This window comes from Sturnira hondurensis, unplaced genomic scaffold, assembly GCF_014824575.4.
Source record: "Sturnira hondurensis isolate 20B ecotype Veracruz unplaced genomic scaffold, ASM1482457v3 Scaffold0009125, whole genome shotgun sequence".
Lineage (NCBI taxonomy): Eukaryota > Metazoa > Chordata > Mammalia > Chiroptera > Phyllostomidae > Sturnira > Sturnira hondurensis.
In genome coordinates this window covers 1,473,561-1,484,662 of record NW_028081756.1, presented here as the reverse complement: position 1 = coordinate 1,484,662, position 11,102 = coordinate 1,473,561, and the positions used below count along the sequence as shown (strand labels likewise).

Below are 11,102 nucleotides of genomic sequence, written 5' to 3'. Positions count from 1 at the left end.
TTAGGCGAGCATATAAGTGAGTTACGTATTGTATGATGTCGGGGTAGGGGGTACATAAAGACAAGGTACATTTTCAGGTACATTCCTGAAAGTCCTTAAATCGCCTATGAAGTTTAGTGTGAGTGGTTTTATATATATCCCAAAGATTAATTCATTTGCATGTGAAAGATGAATCTTTTACACATGAAAACATGAGAACCGCTGAAGTTACTGTAGGAAAAACTCGGTTCAGGAATGAAGCTCTCCCATCTTCTGCCTTCAGATGTGAGCGGGGACAGGTGCAGAATTCTGGAATTTTACTCTGGGGACCGAATTCTCCACTGGCTTCTAATCTGCATGCTTTTAAAAATAGTTCCCCAGGATGATTTTGATAATTCTGATTTGATACAGAAAAATAAGACTGAGGGAGAAAAGAGAAACCCTGAAGTGTTACAAAGACAGATATGTGAGATGTGAAAGGAATAGGCTGCAAAAATAGAACCCAGAGTATGGCTCTTGATGAAAGAGACAGCTTTCTCACAGCCCAGGCAATAAAAAGCTAACTGGTTTGGGGGCTGGAGAGAGTGCTGTGGGGGAAGGTACCTTGTGTCTGCACAAGGGTCTCTGTAGTAAGCTTGTGTCTCCCTGTCTTGCAGATGCCGGGGAGCGGGAGAAGGTGCCAGCCAACCCTGAGGCGCTCCTGCTCATGGCGAGTTCTCAACGTGACATGGAGGACTGGGTGCAGGCCATCCGCCGGGTCATCTGGGCCCCATTTGGTGGAGGTACTGCCCATAGCCTGCATGTTCGTCCTCTAGAACCCCTGTGTCCAGGTAATCATGCCCCTCACCCCACACTGGGCCTACAGGACTCCTCTTGCTCAGGACTCCCTGGCTGTGTCCCATGCTTTTTTTTTTAGATTTTATTTATTTATCTTTAGAGGGGAAGGGAAGGAGAGAGGGAGAGAAATATCAATGTATGGTTGCCTTTCACGCGTCCCCTGCTGGGAACTGGCCTGCAACCCAGGCATGTGCCCTGACTGGGAATCGAACCGCGATCTGCACTCAATCCACTGAGGTACACCAGCCAGGGCATGCTTTTCAAGGCAGACAGGCACTGTCTTCCTCTTCTGCTGTAGGCCCTCAAGAGCTGTCCCTCAGGTGCACCAAGCAGACCCTGGCAGGGGAAATCGGGGCCCTTTTTCAAAGGCATGCAACTCCAACCACACAGTCCTGGGCCTTTTGCATTCTTGGTGCTCAGCATCAGACCCCTGCTGGGTGCTTCAGGTGGATGAGTTCTGCACAAAGTCCATAAGTGAGCACCCACAGGGTCATATCAGATGCCTAGGTACAGTATCCTTCCCTCTGTGGCACCTGCTGCAGCTGCAGAGGTCCCTTGCACTGCCCACGAAATCTGCCCCCATCACTAATCAGAAACCAGTAGTTCCCATTTACTCATTTTCTCCTTTATTCATAACATTTACTGAGTGCCTAAAATGTACCAGGTTGTGTTCTAGACACCAGGATTTCAGTGGTAAACTAAATGAAAGTAGGCGATGCCTCCACCCTCCATTCCTCTGCATTGTACTCTGGGAGACAGAGTTAGGCAAGTAAACATGTCACATGATGTCCAGCAGTGAGAAACTGGGATGAGCAACCTAAACCTAAATGGAAGGACAGAGGTGGCATTGCATTAGAGGTTGTAGCCGAGCCAAATTAATGGAGTCACCAGGAGAATGCAGGGGAAGAGCAAAGGGACCAGCAAGTGTGTCGGCCCCGAGGTGGGACTGATCGAAGGGAACACAGGGAATCTCAGGAAGGCCAGTGAGTCTGAGGGAGAGAGGACAGGAGAGTGGAGGACCTGGCATGAGAGAGGTCGCAAAGGCCGGGGGGACATGGTGGAGATTTCAGGGAGGGCTCTGAACAAGAGGCAGACATGACCTGACTTAGGTTTATAAAAAGAGCTCTCTGGCTGCCATGTTAATGGTGAACCATAGACAAAGGTGGACATAACAGTCTGGGACAGTCATGGGACAAGGGTCATGGGGCCATGGGCTGGTGCGGGAGTGGAGAAGACCGTGAAGAGTGGTCAGTTGTAAATGTGTTCTGAAGGTGGAGCTGCAGGGTTTTGCTGATGGTCTGGACATGGGGTACCAGAGAAAGGAAAGATGACTCCCAGCTAGGCAGTTGCTGTTTCTCTAGGTTGGTGTCTAAGAAGTAATCATGAAAAGAGCTTTTAGAAGGGGTCACCATTCCTGCTGGGCTGAGTCCACCAACTTCCTGCTCAATGGGTAGACCAGGGGCCCTCAGGATGCTGAGGTTCTGACCACAGGAGTCATGGGAGTCCTCTGTCTCCTTACAGAGTTTAACTGGCTCTGACTCCAGACAGAGGCAAAAGTTTATCTTTTGGGACTCACAGCATACCTCTAGCTTGTGCAGGCCCCACAGGCTGAGCCCCTTCCTTCACTCCTTACCTCACCGGCTCTCCTCTCCCATTCCTGGCTATACAGTTCCTGACCACCTTTCATGCAACCACGTGTCTCTTATGTAGAGTCAATATAATTTTGAAAGTCAGAGTTTCTTTTCTGGGCTTCATAAATGGCCTCACTCTGTTAGCCATAGCCTCCTGCCCCCTGCTGATCCCAGCAAATATGACCCCTAGCCCCAGTTGAACCACTTGGAAGGACCAAAGCTCACCCAGGGATTTTTGCATCCTCTGTGAGCTTTCTTTGGTGCAAGTTGGGTGAAAGTGAAGCAACACAACAGAATAGAGCCCAGAAGTAGACTTCTATATAGCCGGACTTTGCTTTATGACAAGTGACACCTTTGAACATTGAAAAAGTGAGAACATAGCCATGATGTTGGGTTAGAGAAAGACTTTTTAAATGAATTAAAAGAATCATTGATCTTTGGGAAAAGATTGACAAATTATACTATAAAGAACAGGGGTTTCAAACTCATTTTCACTGGGGACCACATCAGCCTCATGGTTGCTTTCAAAGGGCTGAATGTCATTTTGGGACTGTATAAATGTAACTACTCCTTAATAGTTAAGCGAGAGCTCAGTTCTGCCACTGGGTAGAAACAAGGTGCGGGACTGGATAAAATAAGGTGGCCCGCGGGCCTTGTGTTTTCCACCTGTGATATAGAATGAAGAGTATCTATTCTTTAAAAACTAGATTGAGAAAATGAAAAGATGAGCTACAGGTTGCAAGAAGGTACTTGCTACATATACAACCATCGAAAGACGTACTCCTCACACTCTTGCAAACCAATAAGGTCAAGATAGACAAGCCAGTAGAAACATAGGCAAGAGACTTGAATAGCCACATTGCAGCAGAGGAAATCCTTGTGACCAACAAACACAGGCGGTAACCTCAAAACACAACACGATCCTTCCACTCATCCACTTGCATGACTAAATAAAAAGGACTGCACATTCCAAACCGTGATGAGAATAGCAGGCCACAGACACTTGCATATATCATTAGGCAAATAGTTGAAAGTATCTACAAAAGTCAGCGCATGCCTATGTTTCAGCACTTCCACTGCTAAGCATGTTTCAAAGAGAAATACGTGCACAGGTATGCTGGGAGACTCATACATACCACATGTTCACAGCAGCCTTATTTAAGATGGCCTGATGACAAATAAACTTTGTCATCAATTCTACAAGGATTTATTCTACAAGAATGAAAATGAATTAATTACAGCTCTACCCAGCATGTCTGAATCCTAAAACATACTGTGGGACTTGGGAAGCCTAATAATGTGCTTTATGATCCCACTTACATAAAGTTTATAAAGTTGAAAAATAGGGTAGTAGTAAACTACATATGTTATTTATGGGTAGGTAATTAGGAAGCAAAAATATAAAGAAAAGCAAAGAAATGAATACCATAGAAGTCAGGATGGTAGTCATAGTCACACAGTTGTTCATTGTGCAATTATGTCTTTTTGTGCATATTTTACTATATAACAGAATTTAAAAATAAAAAAAGAAACGACGAGTCCAAGAGTCTAAGTAATTATGCAAGGTGACATAGCTAGTCAAGTGACCAGAGCTGAGAAATGAGGGCTGATGTTCTGAGCCCAAAGGCTGTGCTCCGTCGCAACCCATGGAGGACTTGGTCACACTTGGTCTGCTTGCTGGCCCCTGCTCTAGCCTATCTCTTACACTTTTCTCTCTTCCCTTCCCTTCTCTCCCCTTCCCTTCTCTATCTTTCTATCTCTAAAGCTCTAGCTGTGTCTCTCTCTGTCTTACCCCTGTCTCTATGTATCCCTATCTCTATCTCACCCTCTTTCTCCTTCTCCCTCTCTCTCTGCCTCTCTCACTGCTTGCTTAGAATGAGGGCCCTTTGCAGAATCCCACATAGAACCCAGATTTGCCCCTCTTCCAGCCTCCCTCCCACCAGTATATATCAGACTTCTCAGGCTGTGTGCTGAAGGACTTGCAGGAATTAAAACAGGACCTGGCATCAAAAGTGCTCATCTCCTTTCTACAAGAAGGACAGAGGAAATGCAGAAATCCTAGAGTTAGTAATGGCAGACATGTCTGGGCAAGCATGGGCACTCACAGGTGGGCTCAACTGGCCTCTGGAGGTTTCCTGGCAAAGCTGTTATTAGCCTGGGTTCCCCTGAAAAGGAAGCTTAGAGGATCAGTTCTTCTTTCGCTGGTTTGTAACGGAGCCCAAGACCCCTTTCAAGCATGTTTGTTCTGGCACAGAGCAGGCCAGCTCTGACAGACAGGAATGGGCAGCATGCCGCCTGCAGTTAGAGAGCCTGAGTGTCCCTACAGAGAAAGCTGGAGCAGGCCAGTGGGTCAGAGGAGCTTGTTACTGCTGATGGCCTGCCTAGGGTGGCCCAGACTGTGGTGCCCCTTGTCTGGGCATTCATTAATGCATTCCTTCATTCAACCAGTCAGTCATTCGCTCAAGAATGTGTTCTAGGGGCTGGGGATACAGCAATGAGCAAGAAAGATAAGATCCCTGCCCTCATGGAATTCAAGTTCTAGTAGAAGAGACAGGTAAACAAGATAAGTAAGCCCATTATAGCTTAGATGGTGATGAGCTCAGTGACTAAAGATGAGGTAGAGAAAGCAAGCAGGAGTAATGGGAGAGGGGGCAGAGGTTAGCAACATTTAAGTAAGAAGATGAAAGAGTGAATTAAACCTATACCTGGGCAGAGAGTTTTGGAGGCAGAGTCAGGAGTGTCCAGAAGGGCAACAAAGAGGCCACTGTGGCTAGAGCAACATCTGTTAAGGGGCAGAGAGCAGGAAATAGGTCACAGAAGTCATGTAGTGGTAAACGAGCAGGGCCTTGTGCTCATAGTGATGCCTCTGGTTTTTCTTGAGTGAGGTGCTGCCCTTGACAGGTTTTAAGCACAGGAGTGGCACAGCCTGACTCAGGTCCAACAGAATCCCTGTGGCTGCCATGCTGAGAAAAGATAAAAGAATGCAAGGATGAAACAGAGAGACCAGTTAGGATCTTATCACATAATTATACAGGTGAGAGATGATGATGGCTTGGCCCAGGATGGTATTGGCGTTGAGAAGTAATTGAATTCTTGATGTATTCCAAAGGTACAGACAGTGATATTTCATTAAGATGGAAGAAAGTCATAAGAGAATGAGAGACAGCGAGGTAATTCCAAGATGTTTTGATCCAAGCAACTGGGAAGATGACTAGTTATTAACTGAGATGGGAAAGACTGCACATAGGAAGTATATTTGTTTGGTAGGAAGATTGAGGGTTTGCTTTGGGGCTTACTTAGTCTGAGATACCTATGAGAAGCTCAAGTTTAGATATCAAGCAGGCAGTTAGACATTTAGGTCTAGAGATTAGGGCGAGAGGACTGAGTTGGAGAGGGAATGTGGGTGTCACTGACACATAGTTGGGATTTGAAGCCATGAGGCTGGATGAGACACTACCAAGCAAGTACAGGGAGAACCAGAGTGGAGTTTTGAGCTGCTCCCCAGTAAGAAGTTGGGGAGCAGAGGATAAGCCAGCAGAAGGAGTTGAGAAGAGGACCAGTGAGGGAGGGGAGCCAGGAATTAGTTGGGTCCCAGAGAAGAGTGAAGCGACTATCTAAGGAAGAAGGAGCAGTGATTAGCTACACCATGCGCTGCTGATACATCAGTCAGAAGAGAACGGACACTGATTACCTAGAGACTGGTCACTTGAACAAGGGAGCTTTTGGTGGAAAGCTGAGGATAAAGCTTGAAAATAGTGGGTATGAAAAAGGATAAGAGGCGGGGAATTGGAGTGTGAGCTTAGCCAACTCTTTCTAGAAATTTGTTGTAAAGGGAAAGAGAGAAATGGGACAGTCCTGGAAGAGGAAGCAAGGTAGTGGGTTTTGTTTTTATTTTTCCTTAGTTGGGAGACAAACAGCAATGCAAAGAGGATTGATGGTGTGGAAGAGGCAGGGAAGAGTTGCTGGAGTACCAATATTTCTTGTGGATATAGGTGCAAAAATGCTCCAATCACTACTAACAAATTGAATCCAGCAATATATGAAAGGATTATACACCATGGCCAAATGAGATTTCTCCCAGAAATGCAAGGATGGTTTAACACTGGAAAAATCAATTAATATAATATGTCAATAGAATAAAGGACAAAATCCACACGATTGCCTCAGTAGACCCAAAAAAGCAATTGATAAACTCCAGCATCCTTTCATGGATAAGAACACTCAATGGTTTAGGGGTATAAAGGAACTTCCTCAACTTGCCAAAAAGCTGTGGCGGACCCTGGCCAGCAGAGTCCACCTGTTGTGGCTGATGATGAGAAAAAATATTTATTGATATTTTTTTTGATTTTTGATTATAATGGGGAAAGTTAAAAGGACATTTAAATTATTTTTTTGTCTGTTGAGGGTATTGTCTTACCATTTTAATAGGGTATTTATTTGAATTTTTTGGCTTTTTTGATGGTGATTGATTTTGTGGGGAGGAATGTTTTTATAATTGAGATAAGGAGTGGTTACTATTACACAGGTTTTTATGGTGGAGTTGCAGGTTTGTTTTTTTGTTGTATTGTATATAATTTTTTAATTTGAATTAAATTTTGCATTTTTTATAATTAAAGTTTTTTAGTTTAGGCATGAGGTAGTCTTGACAAGTTTTTAAGTTATTAAGTTTTGAATTTTGATTGGAAATTTATATTTTGTAAAGCCTTTAATTTGTTAGTTTTTTTAATTTTAATATTTAACATTGTTATTAGGAAAAGTAGGGTAATATTTTTTTATAGTTTGTAAAAGTTGTAGAAGATATTGTTGTTTTATTTTATATTTTGATTTTTGGAGGAGTTATTATAATATATGTAGGTAGACTTTTTGTTTTTTAGATAAGTTAGAATTTATTTTTGTTGTTACCAGGTTTTTTTATTTTTTATTTTTGTTGTTTTAGATTGTGTAGTTTGTATTAAATTTTAGTTAATTATTTATTAGGGAATATAGTGTGGTGGGTCAGAAATGTATTGTTGCTGAAAATTGTCAAGGAGGGCTGTCTGATTTCAGACATTTTATCTATTTCAGATACTCTAACTTTGTTTATGGGCTTTAGGGTTTTTTTATGTGTCTAAGACTGTGATAGGGGGGCTTGAAGTGTCAGGTGACTAACTTTTATATTGCGTTTTTTGACTGAGTTGAGAGTTAAATTATTGTGATTGGAATTTTTTGTGAGGTTTTTGTGTGTCTTAGGGATTGACTTTAGTCATTTTAGTCATTTTATTTATGTAGGAATGCTTTAGATTTCAAGTCAGAGGGAGGAATGTTTTTTATTTTTGGCGTCAGTAAGAAATTGAGACACTTATAAATAACTCTGTTAATTAACTTTGAGTTTTTTTATTTATAATTTAATTTAATTTATTTATTTATCTTTGGAAGGGAAGGGAAGGGAAGGAGAGAGGGAGACAAATATCAATGTATGGTTGCCTCTCATGTGTCCCATGCTGGGAACTGGCCTGCAACCCAGACATGTGCCCTGACTGGGAATCAACCGCAATCCTTTGGTTCGCAGGCCCATGCTCAACCCACTGAGCTACACCAGCCAGGACTAACTTTGAGTTTTTAAAGTAATTTTTGGAGTTTGGTTGAAACTGAAATATTTATTTATTTGTTTGTTTGTTTGTTTGTTTATAGGCAGCAGAGGGAAAAGGCAGAATTAAAAGGGCTGTAAAAAGTAGTTTAAGGAAAGAATGTGTAGAGGCACTTGTAAAAAAAAAAAGCTAATTGAAAGGAATGTTTATTGTTTTCTTTCCCAAGCCTAAAACCTGATTGGGAATTGTGTCGTGGGGATGGGCTTGTGAGTGGTTTTTACAGTCTGACTCTCGTTGTACGGACTTTTGCTTGCAGTTGGCAGGAAATCTAGTGTTTTTTCTTGATCCACCTCCAACTCATCCTGTCACAGGTGACTTTGTTGTGGCAAGCACCCTTATGCTTTTAACTGCTTGTGCCTGCAGGGGTGTGGCGATTGCCAGAGAGAGAGAGCAAGGCTTCTGTTTACTAAAGAGAGTGCGGTTGTAAGAGAGGGCGACCTTGGAAAGATACCCTATTTCCCTAAATACAACACACCCTACGCCTTCCAAAAAGCACTCAGGGTCCTCAGCGCTTACCTGGGCTGTTGTGCGCGTTCCACCCACGTTGGTGTGTTGACCACAACAGCTGATAGCCTTGGCTGATAGCCTTTGCATCCCTGTTCAGGTGCCAGAAAAAGCCTCTACAAAAAACATACTTAATGGAGAAAGACTGGATGCTTTTTCTCTAAGAAGGGAATAAGACAAGGATTCTCTCACTTTTACTATTTCTATTCAGCATTGTATCGGAAGTCATGGTCAGAGCACTTAGTCAGCACGTTGAAATAAAATGCTTCCACATAGGAAAGAGAAAAGTGAAAGTATTTATATTTGTAGGTAACATGGTCTTGTATATAGAAAAATCTTAAGAAACCCACTAGAAAACTACAAAAAATTTCAGCAAAATTGCACGACACAAGTTTAGCATACACAAGCCAATTGTATTTCTATACAGTAGCAGTGAATGAACTGAAAATAAAATCAAGAAAACTTCATTTTCAGCCCTGACCAGGTACCTCAGTGGGTTAGAGCATCATTCTGACATGCCAAGGTTGTGGGTTTGATACCTGGTCAGGGTACATGCAGAAAGCAACCAATGAATGCGCACATAAGTGAAACAACAAATCCATGTATGTCTGTCTGTCTCTCTCGCTCTCCCCTTTTCTCTATCAAAATCAATTTTAAAAAGTTAAAATAAGAGAAAACTTCATTAACTATAGCATCAAAAAGAATAAAATAGGAATAAAATTAACACACAAAGTGTAAAACTTAATGCTATTAAAATGAGAGAACATTGTTGAAAGAAATTAAAGAAGACCTAAATAAATGGAAAGACAATCCATGTTCATGGATCAGAAGACTTGATATTGAGAAGAGGGCTGTCTTCCCCAGTGGCTCTCTGGGCATCTCTGCCCAGCTCCAGGAGGCTTCATTAGGAAGCACCTCCCAGCCAGGTCTCTGAGAGAGAGGAAAGCAGGGAGTCACAGGGTACCCAGCACTGTCTGGCTGCATGAATGAGTCCTTGCCTGCAAGCTCTCAGAGATGAATCCCACGTCCATAGGGTGGTGCTCAGTAAAGTTGGTCTCATTGGTGTGTGAGAGGAGAGTGAGCAGTTTTCAGCACCAGGCTGTGGTCTGGGTATAATCTGGCTCTTCTCCTTGCTTCTTTGAGACCCTGGGCATACCACTTATTCTCTCTGTGCCCTTGTTTGTGAAATGGGAATAAAAGTATTTTCTTTTCAGGATTGTCCTGAGAATTAAAAGAGAAAATGGGTGCAAAATGCTCATTTCTCTCTTAGTACTAAATAGCCCTCATCTATTCAGAAAGCACAGAATATCTGCCATGTGCAAACAAGGGATGCGCCAAGGAAGAAAAGAGATCAGAAAAAGCCTCTATCCTCCTCCCCAGGACAGACAATAGCAAGGAAAGTCCATTGTGGGGCATAGAGCAGTGGTTCTCAAAACTAGTTGGCCCCAGGGTCACCCAGAGGAAAGTCCATTTTTACAAAAATGTACTACTGACTCCACCCAGTTTCCAACTCACTTGGGTGTGGCCCTAAAATCTGTATTTCCAAGTAGTACTGGTCTGGGCCCACATTTTGAGAGCCATGTTTTAGGTGGTGAGTTCTACTGAAAGAAAAAAAAATAGAGTAGTTTTAAACAGTGGTGAGGCAGGCTGAATGAGAGAGTGACATTGAAACAAAGTCTTAAAGAGGTGAGAATGGGCCAGGGCGTGCCACTGGAAGTGTACCAGACCAAGGCCACAGCTCAGGCAAGAGCAGCAAACATCTGATGTAGCCTTGAGTCGGCACCAAGGAAGGTGGGCAGGAGTAGGGAGGACCAGGACTAGAAGGGAAGGGGGCCTGGTGGCTGAGGCTTCATGGGCCCCTCTAAGGACTTCAGTGTGTACTGGTAAGTGAAATGGGGAAGGGGGCACTGGAGGGCTTTGAGCTGAATGACATAATCTCGTATGTAATTTAAAAAGACCACTCTAACCACTGAGCAAAGAGGGACAAAGGGAAGCCCAGAGACATATATGTAGTAATCCAAGCAGAGACAGCTGCAGTATCATCGGTAGTAATAGAAGTGATCAGATTCCAGATCTATGCTGAAAGCACGTGGGTGTGAGGGAAAGGGAACTCCAAGGGGTCTGGCCAAGCACCAGAAGGACACAGTTTTCATTAACCAAGAGGGGAAGGTTCAGTGTAGAGCAGGTTTGGAAGGTTGGGGCAAGACTGTAGCTCCTTTGAACATGTTTGAGTTTGAGATGCCTATTTATTAGTCACTGAACCAGTGGAGATGCTGAGTGGGCAGTTATATACAGGAGGCTGGGGCGGTGTGCAATATTAATGCTCAATAACTGGTGGCAGGGTAACTATCCCACCTACAGGCTAGCAAACTGCTGAGCAAAACCCAGGATCTTTTTGTTGCAGCCTTATGGGCAGCAGCATGGAGTGACAGTCCTGGGGCAAGGGGCCTGATCTGGGGATAGTGTCCCTGCCCAGAGGCTCCCAGGGATCAGGCAGAAGGCTTGCAATAGCCATCAGAGAGTA

General features: G+C 43.6%; 1 protein-coding gene across 2 annotated transcripts in view; it reads left to right on the top strand.

Moving 5' to 3' along the window:
- Window positions 1–638: 638 nt before the first annotated feature.
- ARHGAP22 (Rho GTPase activating protein 22) overlaps window positions 639–11,102 on the top strand; it is a 31,904-nt gene continuing 21,440 nt past the window's right edge. The window contains exon 1 of one of the 2 annotated variants that reach the window (XM_037056669.1): window positions 639–761. In XM_037056669.1, coding sequence (XP_036912564.1) covers window positions 686–761 — 76 coding nt within the window. In that variant the 5' untranslated portion in view covers window positions 639–685. Of the gene's footprint in view, window positions 810–11,102 lie in introns of both variants that reach the window. The other variant, XM_037056667.1, reaches the window with a different exon arrangement.